The sequence below is a fragment of the Falco punctatus genome (genome assembly GCF_963210335.1).
Source record: "Falco punctatus genome assembly, chromosome: 3".
NCBI classification, from domain to species: Eukaryota; Metazoa; Chordata; class Aves; order Falconiformes; family Falconidae; genus Falco; species Falco punctatus.
Window position 1 is genome coordinate 68,308,788 of NC_137582.1, and position 19,453 is coordinate 68,328,240.

Below are 19,453 nucleotides of genomic sequence, written 5' to 3' on the forward strand. Positions count from 1 at the left end.
AGGCTGACGCCCCGCTCTGGCAACGTGCTGCTCGTTTACCGGCGATCGCGTCGTTGCAGTCGGCACATTTTAATGTTAGGAACAAGCAGCTGTTACAATGGAAACAAAACGCGGGTGTTGTCAGGAGCTGAGCGGTGCCGTGACCGCCCGCTTTGTTGTGAAGACCGTCGGTCCGGTCACGTCTCGCGTCGCGTCCCGCCTCAGGCAAGGGGACGAGCTCCCCAGCACGCGCAGGGCCTTACGGCTACCAGCGCCTCCCGCTCTCCTGGGCGGCCCGCAGCGACCCAGCCCTACCAAGCCGCGGCTGGGGCACGCTGCCCGGCGGGTACCTTCCGCCGCCTTTGCTTCCCCGCGATTGCTGCCGGTTCTCCCCGCAGAGGCGGTGGCAGGTGCGGGCGCCCACCTCCCGTGCCGGCAGGGAGCAGGTCGCTCTCTCCTGCCCGGTTTTGCAGCAGGCCAGGGGCCGGCCGGGGCAGTCACACCCGCACCCTCAGTGACCCTGAACTGCCGCCGGCAGGGCCCCAGGCGCTGGAGCGGCCGCTGGCGGGCGGATGGTCCCGGAGCCGCCTTCCGCGCAGCCCGCGCGCAGCGGTTGCACGCGCCGAAGGCGGGAGGCGCGCGGCGGTTGCTCGCGCGGAAGGCTGGGTACGCGCGACTCCCTTCGTAGCCCCTGAGGGAGCCCGGCGGCAGCGGCCTGCGGCGCGTCGGTGCCCGAGGTGCTTCCTTACAGTAGCTCCTCAAAACCTCCCGGCTGTCGCAGGAGCCCCTCGCACTGCCTTGGGAGAGCTCTCCCGCGGGCGTTGAGCCGAGGCTTCCCTGCGATGCCTCACCTGCCTTGCTACCTGGTGAACTGAGGGCACAGGGAGCAGGGCTTTCCCTTTCTCTTGGTGATGCCCTTTCACCCACTCACCACCCTATTTTCCCTCAGTTTTGTTTAAGCTAAAACCAGGTTCCTTCTCTCTGGCCTCAGATGTGCTTGATGGCTTTGTTTGCTACTTGAATCAGTATGGGTGTCCGTGGCACACCTGTACCCTGCTTGGGTGCCTCAGCAGCAACAGCCCTGTGAACGTGCTCCAGCGTGATTACAGGCTGGGGCTTTTTTTGTGGGCTTTGTTTACAGCATGACTTCAGCAGCATACTACAATTTACCCGGCATGATCTGTTGAGGAACCTTTCCTCAAAGCTGGTGCTTAGGTAGTTGTTCCGTACCCCGTGCATGTGCTATTGCTTATCTGTGTGCAGCAGGGCTTCATACTTCCTTGCTGAATGCCACCAAAATCTTGAGATACCATCTCTAGTTCATTACAGTCAGCCAAATGGGAGGAGTAGCTACTGTCCCTCACAGCTTGGTGTCATTCTCAGCTTTAATAAGGAGGCTCTTCATTCCATCTTCCAGGTCATTACTGAAAATAAGAAATACCTCTGCCAAGCTCTGTGACTTACTTGTCTGTTTTGACAGAAAACCTGTGATAGCCATTCTCTGACTGATGTCCTGTTCAGCTCAGCAGGAACTCTGTAGTGGTTTCAAGTTCACGTCTTGTGATTATTAGCATCTAAAGATGTAGTTTCTCCCACACATGTTAAGTTCTCCTAGTTGTACAGAAGGCAGTTTGGTTTATTTCCTATGATTTATAACTGCTAGTTCTATCTTAACTGGTACTTAATCTCTTTATCCTCTCCCCTGAAGGGAGAAGCCATTTTCAAGCACTCTATCCCATTAGCTTTTAAGATGACTGGGAAGATTTAACTTACACTGAATGCAGAGTGGTTCCCACAGGGGAGTTGGCCTCAAATAGCAAGCCAATCGCTGGAGCATTGCCACATGGGTTTTACAACATCTTCACCACAAAAATCCCCAGTTGGCCATTGAGGATTCTTTTCAACATTATGAAAGCTGAGGACGCAGACTTTTTTCTTTTCTGTGTTTGCAAACGGACAAGACTTTTTTCTCATTTGTTTAAAATGGTCTTTTCCCTTAAGCTGTAGCTTTTGGAATTCTCTGATGAAGTGGTAGTCTTGGCTGGCATTTTAAAAAAATGTACTTTTCATGACTGCTAGATAAAACTTGAAATGTATTTTCCTTTAAGCGTAAGAAACCAGGAAACATTATTTTCTTTTAAATCACAGTTATAAAACACTGACCTTGTGATTTTTCTAGAATATGACTGAGGTTAATCTTTTTAATGTGTTACACTGTAAGTAGGGGAAAGCAAAATCAGAACAGCAAAATATCCTTCACATTGTTCCTCAAAAAATGTTTCCAGTTCATTGTCTTTTTAATCATGATTTTCAAAAGTGCTTTTCAGGTGAATACCTGGTGACTTCATAAAGTTTGGAAACAAAGTATTTATTGCTGTCTTCACTGTGCTGGTAAGACCATTTCCCAGAAGGGTTTTAGGGTTTGGAGCAGGGAGAACTATTAAAACAGCTTTTTTCTGGTGTGCAGTGTTTGTTCCTGGATTTTCACAATAAGCAGACTTTCCACCTGCCTGTTTTTCTTTGAAAGACTTCAAAGAAGGTGCTATAGTTAAAAGGTGTATTTTCCTTAAATAATTAAATGTTAGGTGTTCTTCTCATAAATATTCTAGTTCCTTTATGCTGAGCCTGGCAGTACATAGGAGCATACAACAGGCATCTAACAGGGCAGGTAACAGCCATAACTTCATATTACTTCCACTCATATTAAATTTGTTAGTACTGCACCAAAGGATCACGTTCTCAGTCTGAAATTCTGGTTCTCTTGGTTCGTCTTTTTGGTGCTTTTTAGGAAGTTCCAGAAATGACAGAGTTGCAGCACGTCTGCTTAGTGGTATGGCAATGAACATATACTGTGTATTCTAACTTCACTTGAAATATCAGGTTATGTGCATTTCAAGATAACAGCTGTGGTATGAGCTCAAAACTGCCTTATACTCTTGAACACAAAATGTAAATAATAATTTCTATTATAAAGGAAAGCTTAGAATGTGAGAGTCAGCTTTGGTAGAACCATTATATGTCTAATCACATTCCACTCCAAATACCAGCTACGTTTTCATCTCATGATATGTAGGAGTGTACTTACTAAAAATTCCCACCAAGACAAAATGCTGTTCTTTATACATTTCTCATTTGAGAGCAAGAATGGGAGAGAAAATTGTCTGTGTTCTTTATTAATCATATAGCTGAATGAGATTCTGGATTAGTACAGATTTCAGTCCACTGTAAGACTCAGTTCTTTATAGGTTAGAATACAGTGTTCACTGAATTATTCAACATACTGTTGCTTGAGAAGAGAGATGGATTTAAGCAGGGAGCACCCAAGTTCCCTGTATCACTAGGAAGGGAGCCTGCTGTGGGGAAAAAGGAAAAGATTTCCAGTGTGCCTCCATGTTTCTGTGGTTTTCATTCTCTCTCACAAGCCAGCCACAGTTTTTTGTATGACTAGTGAGATCTCTGTTGAGCTCCTGGGCATTAAACTTTCTTGCCACACAGGAGGTGACTAACATCACAGTCTTGGATCCTAGATAGATTCTAGATCCTAGATAGCCCCACCTGGAATCTGAGAAGATGATGGAAAAGCCTGAGAAGAAGATGGAAAGAATGCTTTTGTCCTTGTCTTTACTCTGAATATTTTGACTCTTGTAAATAGTATTTTTTTCAAGTTTAATGCATTATCTATAGCAAAAGTATATTGAGCTGTCTGTTTCAGTTGACCAAGTTATGGTATATTGCCTACCTAATCTTAATCAGAAGGTAGTTGATTATTCATTTACTTGATACCATATACTTACAAAGTTCTGTAAACAAATATCTGCCTTATGAAAATGAAATATTTTTTTCATTTTAAGACCCAGGTGCCACTTTGGAGCAATCAACAATATATCATGAATGACACCAGGCACCAGTCTTTGTTCTTTGTCAGTCTGCCAGATCTACAAAATCTCTGTGCCTCTACAGTAACACTGAGTTCTCATATACCAGAAACTGAGACAAGGAGTACACAGATAAAGATTTGCAGGTAAAGAGTTTTGAGGGTTATTATTTTCAGAAGCTTTTGGTGGTTGTTATTGAAATATTTTATTAGCAGTAATAGAATTAAGCTTAATAAAACCAGCAAAATTCTGATCAGCAGCAAACAGTACAAAATTGTTCAAAACTGAAGGGTTATTTTGAGGGGGACTTGCTGGCTGCTGGGGAGAACCCTCACATTTCCATTATGTTTTAAATGTCATCAGCTGAAACTAACAAGGCTGCCTACTCCAAATCAATAAAAAGTTAAAATTAATTTGTGTTCACTTGCAAAGTTGAAATGCTTTCTGTGGGTTGAGACTGAGTGAAAAGAATATTCGGAAAGCGTATGTACACTCCTTAGTGCTCACCAAATATTATGTCATTCCCTTTAATAGGAAAGGGGATAAATGAGGAATTCTGCCAAAAGGAAAACTTTTGGAGAGTTCTGTCTGTGTGCCAAAGGCCTTTGTCTTTGTCTTAGACCACTGTGGGTGGGTTGAGAGCAAGTAACTTAAACTTGTCCAATATATTATACTGAACCACTGGGAACAAAGTGAAAGTGGAATGTATTATGTTTGCAGAAGCTGAGGAAAATAAATTTCAGCTGAGAAAATGAAGTACAAAAATAATTTATTTTTTTTTATAGACGGTTATTATTCCTGCATCAAGACATCCTTTCTGCACCTGTTATTGGAACACTAAATCAAATTTCAGTTGTAATGGCGGTCAGTATCGCTGTGTAAATAAGTATATGTAGTTACATACTGTTGCAGATGAGCATAGTGCACCTCACTCAAAAGACAGAAGTAGCAATATATTTTATTGAGGTAAAATATTACTTTGAGAGTGCTCAGTAAGTTTAATGGAATTTAACAAAGTTTTAACAGTGGTTTGAAAAGGTTTAATAAGTTTGATGGCAAGGTTCACCTATAAGGCATGGAAGAAGCATGCAAGGGAAAATTAAATAAGAGTAACTCATATAGAGACCAGAGGTGTAAAGAGTAAAGAGGATCCTTCTGCTGAGTCATGAGGTTCAGAATGGACGCCCTTTCTTTCTAAACTCCTTGTTGGAGCCTAGATGTGACTGGATCCAGTCTTAGTTTGGACTTGGTCAATGGTTCATGTCTAATGGAATTATCCATATAAAGTTGGTAATATTTGTGTAGCTACATAGATTGGTAATGCTTCATAGTGTTAATTCAGCTGATTTCAGTCACCAAGGTTCTGTTATGGGTAAGGGACCTCTCCGCCTTGAGTAAGGAAGGCTCACTTAATCTCAGGTAAGGAATTTCTAACCTTGAGAAGTGTCCCTGCTCAAGGGGAGAGTCACCTGGTGTGCCGGCCAGCTGCCATTCAGGGAGAGCTCAAATTAAGCCCATCCCAAGTTTAATATTTACAGGGTGAAGTAGTTGGCTGCTACTCAATAGTATAGACAAGACAGGTGTCTTCGGTTTAGCTCTGATGTCTTGTTCTGTACTTTGGTTATCTTGTAATTTTGGGTTCAAAACGACCTTTCAAAATATATTTCAGGACACCTTCACTCCCTTGCACATGAGCCAGGGGCTTTCCGGCTCACAAGTTCACCCCAAGGACATAAGGCCTGTTGCTTCTTGCTCAGCCTGAGCTAAAGTATGGCTAGGAGTCAAGTGTATCTGTCCCACATACATGCATGCTTCTTTGAGGATCAAGGATAGGTAAAATATCTCATTTAAAGCAAACTTCTATTTTTGTGCGTTAGTAATATCAATTACAGCTTATGTCTTCTAATGTTTTGATGAAATGGCCTTTTCAGATAGTGAACCTTTGCGGAACAGAATGGACTCAATTGGTAAGATGCCATCCAATTTACAATGAGAGCAGCCAGGGCATAGTTCTCCAGTTTCGTTTTGGGCGATCTTTTAATGTATCTTTCGCTGGAAGTAAGATTACACTATGACAAATCCCTGAACTAATTTTAGTTATCATTCTCCTTTAAAATACAGGATATGTTGTTTGCTTTATCTATTCCTTAGCATGTTTTTCTTAGGCAAAGTCACTGATGGACCAGAATTTAATTTATCATTTGATAAAACACCCTTTAATTTCAGACACTTGAATTTGTATTTATTTTTTTTATTTTTAGATACCATTTTACAAATCAGGAATATGTCAAGCCTACATAGAGAAACAAGGAGCTACTGTAAGTACTGAAAGATGTCACAGTTCTTAAGATTGTTATGCTTGTCTGCAATTCCTGTTGCCAGAGATGAGTATTTTTCATAAGGCATACAATTTGCACTACAGAAGCCAAGTTCCAGGGTAAAAAAAGTCTGTCCCATAAACAAAATGTCTCTTACAAATCTGGGTATAGTAAGTATACTTTCTAAGAGTCAAAAGTTTTAAGAAGTTCCTGAGCAATTTCACTAGTTTTCTTTGCTGCAGTGAGATCCTGGTGCTGCTAGGGGCACTGGGGTTTGACCTCAAGGCAATGACAGACCCAGCCTTTGGGCCAAAGACCTGCAGCTCTCCTGCTGGTGTCACCCCCTCTGTGCGTGCACTGTAGATTCCACCGGTGGGGATGTTTAGACAGCTGAAATGTCTCCCCAGTCAAGTTCTAGGTTTATCCAGCCTGTACAGGACAATCTCAGAGAAACAAAACAAAAAGAAGAAATGGAACCCACGAACATAACAACCGATACATTTTTAGACCATTATGCCATGTGCTTTATTATCTTCTAGTATGAAAAGTCTGTGGGTTTTATGAATATATATGTGGACACACTGAAATTGCTGAGTCAAAAGACTGTAATCCAAGCCAGTAGCTCTCGTGACTCATTTGCACAACCTGTTGGGTGAATTTTTCTTTGTTCCAAGAAGTGTAAATGCGTGTCTGGATTAGTAAGACAAATACTGTTCAAATATGCTTACCTTACAAAACTGCTTTATGGTGATGTGTGTAACTGACCTGTCATGGTTAGATTTTCTAACATCAGCAGATGAGCAGTACAAAGTGTACTTAATCACCATGAGCTGAAGGCAGATCCTTGCAGGATCTCAATAGAAACATCCTCCTGGAGGTATATTAGTTAAGTCTTTTTAACCCACTGTAATTAGTTTCTGTTTCTTGACTAATGCTAACTGTCAACAGAAGGCTATGCAGGACAGGCAAGTAGTACTGCTGGGTGAATAAAGCTACTTTTATCTATTATTTTCTGATTGTAGGGAAATGTCTCTGGTCTTGAGCTTGACAGTAGAGTTAATACATGTAAATTTTGGATGTTGAGCCTATTGTCTGGAAAGAGATGCATATCGAGTGAAGTACTCGATACAGTTCAATTAATCTTTTCCCCAAGTCTATTATTAGCCCTGTGAAAACATTACATGACTTGTAGGGCAGCTTACTTTGATGATGCATGACATCTAAATGTCCACATCAAATATTACGCTAACTTCCTCTTGTAACTCAGTAGATGAAAAGTAGAGATGTATAACAAGTACTAGGATTTGGCTCCAAGATCTTTGATTACCTTTGATTAAAATTTGACTGAAGCCTTTAAAAAATCTGTTAAATTATTAATAATGTATTTTTTTCCCCTCACTGATGTTATTAGCTGGAAGCACCACAAACAGTTAGTCCAGCCATTCTCCAGACCTGTCTCTCCTACACACTTACAGCTAGACTTGCACCCAGATGGAACAAGGCTGGTCATCTCTTGGTGCAAGGTATTTGACTCACCAGGTTCAGGGAATCGAGCATTTAGTTTCCAGCTCTTTATCGTTGCATTTATTTTCCATTATTTAATTCCCATCATTATTTCAGTTGTTATATTATTTCATTCATTTATCCTATGATATTTTTTCTTTGATTGAGTTTTTATTGTTCCGTTATCTAAGTTCAATGATTCAAGTTAACAATCTGAATGGACATACCATTCACTTTTTCATCTTCCTCCTCAGCTTTGTCATAGATCAAATAATTATTTCAGCTGAATGCAACATACCAGATTAAGAATTTCCAAACCAAGTATTGTTGGACGGTAAATGTCTTCTAAAAATTGGCCCTGTTTTTCAGATTCATGCTTTCATCAGTGGCATTTCTGCACATATTTTGCATGCTTTTCTAATACAGAAGTGGTTTTTCTGTCACACCATCTCCATCTACCAAGCTCCGTCTTTTTAGATGGTAGTTCCTTTGCCTGTCGTCTCTCTACCAACTCCTGTGTGGGATAAATGTGAATTACCAAAGTATGGAAAACCAGATATGTTTCAGATACCGTGGTGTGCTCTTAAGTAGAGAAATTTTATAGGTCATTCCAAATATACATTGAGAAAAGTGTATATGTTATTGTCTTATTTCCAGCCACAATATCAGTATCTTGTTTTCAGCATCTTCAAAACGCAGAGCTCTCTGAATAAAATCACCTTGTTCAGGAGTAGCAGGAAGTAGAGGGCTAGATGGTAGCTGATATAAAACTGATTTCAGTGAAAGACATTGACAAACAGCAATGTGACGCTGGTACATGCAGCTTGTCTAATCACATATGTTGCTAAAACTGTGCAAAACAGATGATATATGGTAAAATATGTAGTAATACTCTACAGATTTGCTTCTGAACCTAAGAATTTTATTAACTGTTAGTCAATTAAAAATAGTTCTATGTATAAATCCCTTACTGGGAGGAAAAGTTGATGTATAAATTGCTGTCCACTTCAATGCTTTCATAGATCTTTTGGTTTTGATACAAGATGTTAATGAATCAATGAAAAGTTCATTGATAGAGGGGTTTGTCTCTCCTTAAAAGGAACAAATCTTTCAGCATTCATGACACATAAATGAAACTGTGTGATTTCTTCCTTTTGTTTGCATTATGACATTAGACACGTGGTTTAGAAAATAATGTCTATCTATTTTATTTATTAAGGAAAAGATTTTTTGTCTCATTCAGGAAGGCAAAATGCTGTTGGTAAGTACAATGTTCTGTTAATGACAAACTTGTGAGAGTTTTCTTATGTGCTTTCATACTGCCCTGATCTTGCTATTACCAACAGTCTCTTCAGTTTTCGTTGTGAAATAACCTCTGCCAAAATACACTTGATGGCAGATGGTGCTCTGTATGTAATAGTTGCCAGTTCAACTGCACCTTTGACAAATTACCCACAAAAAAGGTAATTTTTCTGCTGTTAATCTACAGCCATAGATTGAAATTTGCATTTAAAAGTTACGATTATTACAATTAAATGCACTTGCCTCAAATTATGAGTCTTGCAACTGATATGAAAGTTCCATAATAATAGATAGGAAAATGAGCTAAAGCAGCTGTCCTGTATGTACTGTGTTTGCTGTTCACATAAGTTGTCACAAAGCTTGCTGCTTAACTATTGCAAAAGTCACAAAATAATATTTTTATTCCAGTATGAAAGTTAAAGGTTACATTTGGAGATACTGGAGCCTAAATGTGTAACAGGGTCGTATGTTGGGGAACATAATGCACCCAGTTCCTGTGCTACAGCTTGCTTAGAGCTGGGTGAATGTTCTGGAGATGTGCCAATAGATGCTTGCCTTGCTTATACAGTCTTTCCTATTGACCACTTTGGGGTGCATAATACTGGGCTAGATGACTCAGTACAGCCAATGGTTATAAGAACTACGTCTGCTTTGAAAATAGGTGTTTGTGTATCAGGTATATCAGTATCAAGCATCCAGTTGCATGGGCAGCCATGAGTTCCTAGGGAGGTGTACTGTACGGATAGTAATTCATAACTTTTTCACAGTTGATTTTAATTTCCATGCTGAGAAAGTCTCACAACATTTTGACTAACAATTACTTTAAATAACATTTGGTTTAGCTTTCTATCTAACAGATAAACTGTAGTTCAAAATAGGGCTTGGTGCTTTGTTTTTATTTTAGTTATAGACCTCAGTGTATCAGAGAGACAGCTTTGCATCAGTGTGGAGCCTTGCTCAATTCGGTTGCCACCCCCTCAGGTATAAAACAGTTGTATTTTCTATGACTGTGTTTGTCTCATTAATCTTCATCTTCTTTTCTTTTAGGTGGCTTGTAATTAACATGATGGGAATAGAAGTGCTTATTTCTAATCGCATTAAGACAGTAATCATATTCATTGCTATCTGCATCTGTTGCATGTGCACAACATCCATATTACATCTATATTGATGCATACTAGCAAGCATTGTAAAGTTGAGATCCTAGACTATTTAAGAGACCTTTCCAAAAATGCTGACAGAATGCAGTAAAGTGTCTTTATGACTCTAGGTTTCCTTCTAGCAGTGTTTTCTAGAAGGCATTCACTGTGTCACTGTAACACATTGACAGTTTTGAGTAGCATCTTAAAAGTGAAGCTACAGGTAAGTTGTCAGTGCTATGTTTAAAATCCCTGTATATAATTATTCTGGAATCTGCTTCTATTTTCAATGCAGCTTCCAAAATACTAGAGCAGCCTGTACTATGCTACTTGTAAGCATAATTAATAAATTGTTTAAGAAATCATGACTGAGGTTAAAAAACTACCATTCTTTGTGACAGCCATGACACCTTTGTTGAATGTGTCCATACATACAGGGGCATATTTGTCAGGCTTGCTGGTTTCTGCTAAAGTAAGTGTTTCTGTTCCAAACTCTTCTTTCTTAGAATAGAATAGGATTTCTTCTGTGACCTTGTTGGACAGCATAACATTAAAGCTATCTATAGGAATCCAGTTCCAAAGTGACACAAAGCAATGATGGAAGTGATCATGATGTGGCTTCATTGTCAGTTTGATCATTGTAATGCATTTCTAAAACAGAAATAGCTAAATTTTCTTGTCAGTGAAGAAACACAAACCCTGGTAGACCATAGAGAAACAAAATGTTTCTCTCATCTCAGTGTTTGATTGGCCCCTACTGTCAAATATTTTCACATTGTGAAAATGTGTGATTTTTTTGACTTCTCACAGGGTGAAACTATATGTCCCATTAATTCTGTTGCTTGGATCTTTGCACTTGATTGGGCAAGGTGGCATATACCGTTATTAGACTATCAAACATGGGTTTCTGATTTAACTTCTAAAAATGTGCATGGAAGTGAGACAGTTCTTAGTTTGAAAAATATCTTCTGTATTCTTACTTACTAAAACACTGCAAATAAAGTTTAAATCTCACTGATTTAAATAATTTAAACCTTGTACATGCATAACTTCTGGAAGCATAGGCTCTAACATAAGATAGTGTGCAATTTTATAATGGAACTATCTTCTGAAATAATCAGTCTGTGAGAACTGATGAAAGGATATAATTTATAAGCTTCATTGTATTGTGATACATAATTATTTTTGAAAATTTTAATTTTGTGCTGCTGTAGAAATATTTGCAAATTTATTTTTTTTCTGTTTTAAGCTGGAAGATTTTGATATTTCGACAAACACCTTAAAGCTATTTGACAGCAATGAAAATATAGTTATTCACCAACATTCCATATTAAGTAACTGGTGCTATGTTTTGCCAAGGTAGGAGTCTGTTTACGTTTCAACAGAAACAAATATTTCCTCAAATGTTTGCCCTACAAATTGTGAATTTCATACTAGTGATAAGGATGCTTCTGTTTTATAGTCTGTTTTACATCTAGGAATCTTTCTTTTTTACTTTTATGGTCTTGATGTTATAGAATATGAGAAAAATTAATCACCGAGTCATAAATTACACATTTAAATTTTTCAGTTGGAGTAATCTTTCTGCTACTTCTGTGATATCCAAAAGCATTAATTTTTCTCAAATACAATTTTAGCAGGAAGTGTCAATTTAAAGAAAAAAACAATTTCAACCTCTGTCACAAAATATCTCTATTTTCACCTACGCTTTTCATAAAAAAAATATGAGAAGCAATGGTATATTTGCTTTTGTTCTACGTTCACTAGTAAGTGAATATTACAAGATGAGAAATTGGATTTGTAGGTGCCAAGCTCTTTTCCACACTTCAGGAAAGTTCTGGCATAAACTTATAAGCTAAAGGTGTTAGTCCTCAAAACATAAAAATAATCCATAAATACTTCCAATGACAAAAATAAGTTTTACATCTTTTCCCCAAAAGTCCATTATATTTTCAGCTGAGCTTTATGACACCCTTTCCAAGCATCCTTTTTTTACCTATGCACAGCATGAAAATGGGTCAGATCATAAACATCAGCCACATAATTCCTCCAGATTCTCCTTTCCATTCATATAAAGAATTTCAGATGCATTGGAAGGATCTGGTAAGAAACAATATACACTGCTTTCATTTTTCCCTCCCTTTCTTGTACCTATTGAGTTTGTATTTATAATACACTTATGCGGTTTGTTTCTTTTTTTCAAGTATGGATATATTCTTCCAGAGGATATTGAAAAGACCAAAATATACTTCAGTGTTTACTTCAAACCAATAGGGGAAAGGTTCTTTACGTATCCTTTCAGAATATTTTTGTTACATTTCCTCTACTACACTTCTAGCAAAGATCTACATTTTCATTTTCGAATGTGCCACGTTTTCTTCTTCCATAATTTCACAGAAGTCAGTGGAGAATCGTTTCACTAGATAAATTGGAACAAAATATTGAGTCAAATCTCTTTGTCCTAGTATTGAATAATAGTAAGTTGAATAGAAAAGTTTGCTTCACAGCTACTGTAAACATTATAATGCTGCTCTAAATGGAGATGTAAAAGGAAGAGTTAAATTCCTGTTAAAACACAGCCAACAAAGATTTGTGTTAAAGAGAATTTTCCTGCAAGGAAAGACTAGGCTAATGATTACTGACTTTGAGTAATCTTTACTGTGGTAGGTTAGTATGATGTAATCATGTTGAAGTCCTGTAACTTTATAAACTTCAGTTCCTTAAGAAAGTAAGTGCTTTTGTTCACCTTTTTCAAAAAGCTTTAGGCATGTCCATGTTTTTTTTCTCAACAAAGATGATTCATGATTATGGAAATGTAAAGAAACTTGTTATATATCCCTGAATACTTACTCAGGTACCCTTTAAGTTGTATTCGAAGTCAGCCAGTGCAGTATTTCCCTAGAACGGATTCAGAAAGTGTGTTGAACTCTTTTCTTTCTGACATCAAGTGTAATCTTTCACATCTATGTGGATTTCCAGTAAAGATGACAAGTAAAGCACTTTATGCTACAGAGGGACTCTCCAGGGCTCTGGTGCGTGTAAGATTGTTTTATAAACATACTAACGACAGGTATTTTGTTCATGGTACAAATTTATCGTATTCACAAATAAAAGCATAAAATTATGCTTTTCACAATAAACAACAATAAATGATGTAACTTTTAATTAAATGTGTAACTAAATATTATATTGCTATTTTCCATTGTTATATTTTTGTTCACATCACAAATACATAAACAAATTGGACTTAGTGTTAATTAGTTGCTATCAATATTTGCAGTTCTATAGACCTTATTTTACAGTTGGATATCCAGAACTTTCTCACACCTCTTCCATAACAATAATAACAAAAATACCTATTATTATTCTTAATTTTATCTTTGAAAAGATAAACCAAGGAAAATATAAAGTTCTATGAACTTACACATTTAAAAACACTCAAGCTGTAAGATTTACTCCATGGCTGATGATTGAAAGGAGGCAAGCAATTAAAACTCCTGTAATTTGAGGTTGTGACAAAGACTGACTCAAATTTCTTTAGTAGTAGTGTGTGAAATAAGAAATGAAGTAATTAATTCTGAACAAAGAATAGTGACAGAAGTTGCAGAGACTCTAAAATACTATAATCCTCTTTCAGAAAGCAGTTGCTGTTTATGTCTCTTCAGTGATCAAAGCTAAAATGGCTCCTCTTCGTCATCTGCAGTTTTCCTAGACATCCAAACTGTCTTTTGCTCAGAATACAGATGCCCTTAGAAGTCTTAAGAGACCAGGAGCCCTGTCAATCAAACTCTCTGCAGACCCCCTCAAAAGGGGTAGGCATTACCCAGTTGGAAACACTAAAGCAAGATAATGACTGTAATTTAAGTCTTTCCTTCTGAGAAATATGATATTCCAGCATAGTTTATAGACATAGACCTGAGGGGAGAAGAAAACAAATCTTCATTTATAGTGATAACAAACTATTGTTTAAGAATATAGTTCATTCTAGTTTACAATAGGAAAATGTATGGTTATATATTGTGATTTATATTAGGTTGATATCATATAATGATGCATTAGGTGGCACTATCAGACTTTTAAATCCAGTTCATTCAATTTAGCAGCTCTTGTGTTGCAGGAAATGAAATCGAAGCATATGAAATTGGCGGGTGAGATGGTTTGTGTGGTATCCCTAACGCAGTCTCCTCTAAGGAAAGAGACTTTGCCTGGAATTTCTTCACCTTGCAGTATGGAAAACAGCCACTGGATGGAGCGTTTGATCAAAGAGCCAGAAAGCCAGACTTCTTCGAGTAGCAGTAAGGGTACAGGAAAGATTAGCATTGAAGCAACAGAGAATTCAATGAGGAATCGGCAAATACCTGGAGTACCAGAGTTACCAGCTATGAAATCTTTAGGAATGCCTGTAAATTCAGCCTTTGAACCTCCCCCCAGAAATGTCAGCAGAGTTATACCAATTTTCAAAGGAAAGTTGATGCAAATGAATGGAAAGACTGCAAACCGAACAGATGGGAAGAAAAGAGGAAGTGCTGAAAGACATTCACCAGTAAAAATCATGAGTGTTTCATCTTCTATGCTGACTGTGCGCAAGTCCAGCATAACTCAGGTTTGCAAACCTGTTCAAAATATGCCAGTCAAAAATTCTAATCATAGCAATGTACTTCAAGCTATGAACACGAAAAGATACACAAAACCTCAATTTCAATGGAAAACAAAGTCTGGTGGACAAATGACTAATTCTGATTTTTCTAATAACCCAGCTTCAGGTGAGAATTCAAGTGAAGGCAATTACAAAATGGCAAATTCTCCTTCCTTTCTTAAGAATGTTGGGTTAGTGCTTCAGAAATCAAACATTTGTCTGAGTCTGGATACATCTACATCTCCTATTTCCAGTGCAAGAAGGGGAAAGAAGTTTGCAAGTCAAAATACCATGCAAGTTCTTGAAGAACAACAGCAGTCAAAGAAAGTACATTTGCAGATTTGTAAATTAGACAATGCAATGACAAATTCCAGTTTATCTCGGCAACAAACAAAGAGATCAAATGGAGGAGCAGGGTTAAATATTCATGAATCTGTCTTAAATGATACAGCGCATATCGCCAAAAATGAAGAAAATAAAGCAGCATGCTATTCTAAGGACTATGTCACTAAGACAGCCAGTCATCTTTGCAAATCTAACTTTGAACAGGTATGGTAGATAACAGGGCTCATTCTTACTGGTTCTCACAAATTCAGTATATTCTAAAACAATGTTAAGCAATAAAGAGCATGACTTTCATCATGTTCTACCATCATTCTCAGTATAGTTTTCTAAAATCTCTACCATATAAGTTGATGTTTTCAGCCACTGCTGCCTTTTTTCTGAAAGGGAAGATGATTTACTATGTTGTCTGAGATACATACTATTTTTTTATTTGGGACTTTTAGAGTGGGATAATTAATTTTCCTTTCTTTAAGACAGTTCATCAAGATTTTTGTGAGATTAACATGTCTTCATATGAGACCATATTAATGAACAGCTCCTGGAAGGAATCCCAAACCTCATCAATTGTGTAGTGCTGACTGCCGTGTGTGTAGGGCATTGTGCTGTTAGACAAACATGGAAGTTTTGCAAATACAAGTTTAATTACAGTTTCACTAAAAGCACAAGTTTCAACATGAAAAATTCCTACTGGGCATAAGGAAAAAAAATCTTCAGACAGAGAGTGGTTAAGTACTGGCAGAAGTTGCACAGACAGGTTGTTATCCTTTCAGATTCTCAGAACTTGACTGGATGGGGCCTAAAGCAATGTGATCTAACTTTGAAGTTAGCTCTGTTATGAGTAGATGACCAGTAGAGGTACTTTACAACCAAATTTTTCTATGATTCTGCCTGTATTTCCATAAAATAAATGGCAGAGCTGATTTCAGTGCAATCTTTGTGAGGATGACATCCCTCAGATTTGGCACACGGATGAAATGTGCTTATCATGTTTTTCACCTATAACATGTAATATGGTAGGTTATTTCAACTTTGTGTTAATGAGGGCACCTTTTGAAAAAGTAGGTCATTTTAACAAGTAGAAAAATACTGGGTGGGGTTTTTTTTGCTAATGAAGGTATAAACTTCTATACTTTTAAGATGATTACAGGGAACGAATATCTGACATGCGAAACACTGACCTCAAAACTAACTTCCTCTATCAAGGAGAACAACATGGAAGCATCTGTAAAGAAAGGTTGTGCAAGAAGAAGACAGGTAACACCCCCCCCCCACCCCCCCACCCCCCCCATATACACCCCTTAATCCAGTTTATATGGACCTGCATTAAAAGATAAAAAGGAAATTTCATTTTTTTTCATTTTATCATGTTCCAGTTAAGACAGGGAAACCAAGAAATCTTACTGAGCCTGCTCTGGATAAAATTAACCTTAACTAGGATAAAATTAACCTTAACCATTGGTTATGTTACTGTTACTTCAAGCATGCATTTAAAATGTTTGTCTCCTACAAAAAATGCTACTAAAATGAAAACCTTTATTGATGTTACTTAATGTAAATATGTTTCTGAAGCAGATTTTCTGATTCTACAGAAAAGTTTTACCCTGCCCAATATAGCTATGGCATTCTCAATGGTAAATTCTCTGTAAAAAAAATCTCTGTAATTGTCTCATCTCAAGTGCTTGAATTCAGCAACATTCTGTAGAAATGCATACCAAAAGGTTAGTTGTAATTCATTCTCAGTTTCTTTATATTCTCTTAATTATTTAATATATTTAAGTTATTATTATATTACTAGATGGGGTCAGCAGCAACAATTAGATAAGTTCCTAATATGATTTTTTAAAAAATACTTCTTCCTCTGGATGCTTCTGTAATGATAGTACTGTGTACTTTTAAATTCCTCTTCAAAATATTTTTTTATGATTCTTAAATACTGCTTTTACCTACTACTGGATTACACTTCTGTTTCTAAATATCAGTTCTTTAAAACTCAGTTGTATCTTCTACCTTCTTCTCTTACAACCACGTTCTCTATGCTTTTACTACACAGAAATTAGACCCATTAGCAGGAACAGGTCCCAGGTCTCCCATGCTCAGTACAATTGTATTTTCTTATGTAGATATATATGTATTATTTCTATTAATAGCCAGCTGAAAATACTGTCCAATAACTCTTCAGAATAAGCCAGGAGGAAAAGTAGCATGCACTTAACTTCCTTTTCACCCAGGTTCCTGTCACAGTCCACTCAGTGGACTCATGATGGTTCATTTACTATGATTTCAAAGTGCGAAAAAAAATATCAAGGTGACCATGCCAAGGGATTATGCTTTGATCAAACAGTGCAACTTTATTGTTTGCCTGTAAAGCAGCGTGCAATAGATAAAATGACAGGAAGGGAAGAAAAGGCAAAGTAAAAAAAAAAAAAAAAAAAAAAAAGAGGATTATAGCTACCACCACGGGTCCAAGGCATCCCTATGGCCCAGGCAGTGTCCTGACAGTCCTTCCGATTGTCGTGATCCTTGGTGTGGAATATCTTCAAGGTTCAGTTGCTGAGACATCTCTTATGCCAAGCAACACACCTTGCTCCTCCTCTGGCCCATGCATTGTTGTGTTACCACACATATCTGAAGAGGAATGCCTGAGGTGTGGTTTGCCTTAGAGGCAGGTAGCTTCAGACCAGGAGGTGTCTTTTTGTATTATAGTGATATTATAATGAAGAAAGTTCACCTGAAGTTCAAGATTTTTGGTTTGTTGCTACGACAGTGGTTGTGATCCATCTTCTGGACAGTGGTTATGTGGCCTTTTCGTAGCTGTTCCTTTCAGTCCCAGGTTGCAGCATAGTACTCCTCGTACCATGCAGTTCTCCTTCCCAGGGTCTTTGCGTCTTGGTGTCCATGAGGACCACATTCCATCTCCAAGTCTCTGTTGGCAATGTTGAGACAATATCATTCCCTTTGGACTGACTCTTACAGTTCCCTTGCCTTTTATATTTAATTTCAAGCGTGTCCGTTTGAGGTCTTGTTACCCATGCTTGATCTGAAGTGGCTTTGCCTAGTCACATGTTGCAATATATAAACTTACCTTGTCAACATACTTATTAACTGTTGATTAAGAATTTAAAGAGTATGTATCCGTAATTCAGATTCCTCCATTTAATTTGCATTTCTTAACAAATTTTCTGTCATCTTTTTGTTTTGTTGTGCTTTTAAAGCCAAATACAAGACAATTCTGTAACTTTTAATGGTAGTTAAAAGAACAGAGTCTGTGCTATCCATGCAGTTCAGAAAGGCCCTGTAGAGCAGCCTCAGGGGCCTGCTGCAGGAACACACTCATACCTTGGAGCTCAGGCTGCAGCAGGGAAGAGTGAAGCTGGTGTGGGAAACACCAGCCCAGCTGCTCTGTGCTGGCCCCATCCAACTGCAGCTGGAAAAGGCCCTTCCACACTGTCTTACTAGCGTTACTGGCCCAATATCGCAATGCTACAGCAGGAGAGTCAGGAGTCAGTCTCACAAAGAAAATACAACCTGCAAAGAAAAATAACTGTGGTTATAAGAGTAACAACCCCAGGGGTCCAAGTACTGAAGGGAGACTTCCACCATAATATGAATTACGTGCTGAAGTCCTTTGCCTGCCACTGGGAATAATTCAGCCACACTAGGGCTTGTGAGCATGGATCTAGCTCTACAGCTTGGGCTGACTGGGCAAGCAGAAAGCTTGTACCCGGTCTGGCAGCAGTGCTGGGATGGGGAAGGTACACTGTCCTATCCTAGTCATGACTCAGAAGTGCCCCGTGTCATTTCGTTCTCTCCAGGCAGGCTGTGAGTAACACAGGTACCAGCCTGAGCCCTGCAAGCTACTTTGAGGAAGTGGCAGGAGTCAGCAAGTTCTCGCTGTCTGCCGGCCACGCTGCCAGTGCTGGAGCTGAGTGAGGGAGATGCACAGCTCTAGGGAAGCTTCAGCTGGAGTCTCAGGAATAGGAGAAGGACTTGTCTATTAACTGGGGTAGGGATGGTCTCTCCAATGTTCATTAGTCTGATTCCTCCTCTCTCCAGATTAAAATACAGTAGTGCTGACTGGGGACACTGTTAAACACTTCCCTGAAGAGTAAGCCTTTGTCATCATCTCAAGTTTGGACACCAAAAATTATCAGTTGATTTTGAAAATCTTGGCTGCTGGCATGTAAAAGGATACTTTCAAAATAGCTCTGGTTTTAGTTATTTACCCACTGTACATGTAAACATACTTTAAATTATATTTAGGTTGGAAAATAGAAACTTTTATTAATTCTCATATCATTCAACTAAGCATTTAACTCAGGAACAACTTTTTAGTTGAGCTGTTAGCTTAGTATTTCT

The 19,453-nt window shown here is 38.5% G+C and overlaps 1 protein-coding gene across 1 annotated transcript in view; it reads left to right on the plus strand.

Annotated features, from left to right (window-relative positions):
• The first annotated feature begins 3,565 nt into the window (after positions 1-3,565).
• LOC308060066 (uncharacterized protein C18orf63) overlaps positions 3,566-19,453 on the plus strand; it is a 43,749-nt gene continuing 27,861 nt past the window's right edge. Inside the window, exons 1-12 of the mRNA XM_080378331.1 lie at positions 3,566-4,000; positions 4,640-4,718; positions 6,116-6,172; positions 7,584-7,695; positions 8,895-8,936; positions 9,882-9,958; positions 11,366-11,475; positions 12,123-12,219; positions 12,321-12,406; positions 12,971-13,154; positions 14,234-15,301; positions 16,235-16,351. Of these exons, the coding sequence (XP_080234457.1) occupies positions 3,801-4,000; positions 4,640-4,718; positions 6,116-6,172; positions 7,584-7,695; positions 8,895-8,936; positions 9,882-9,958; positions 11,366-11,475; positions 12,123-12,219; positions 12,321-12,406; positions 12,971-13,154; positions 14,234-15,301; positions 16,235-16,351 (2,229 nt within the window). The 5' untranslated portion in view covers positions 3,566-3,800. The remainder of the gene's footprint in view (positions 4,001-4,639; positions 4,719-6,115; positions 6,173-7,583; positions 7,696-8,894; positions 8,937-9,881; positions 9,959-11,365; positions 11,476-12,122; positions 12,220-12,320; positions 12,407-12,970; positions 13,155-14,233; positions 15,302-16,234; positions 16,352-19,453) is intronic.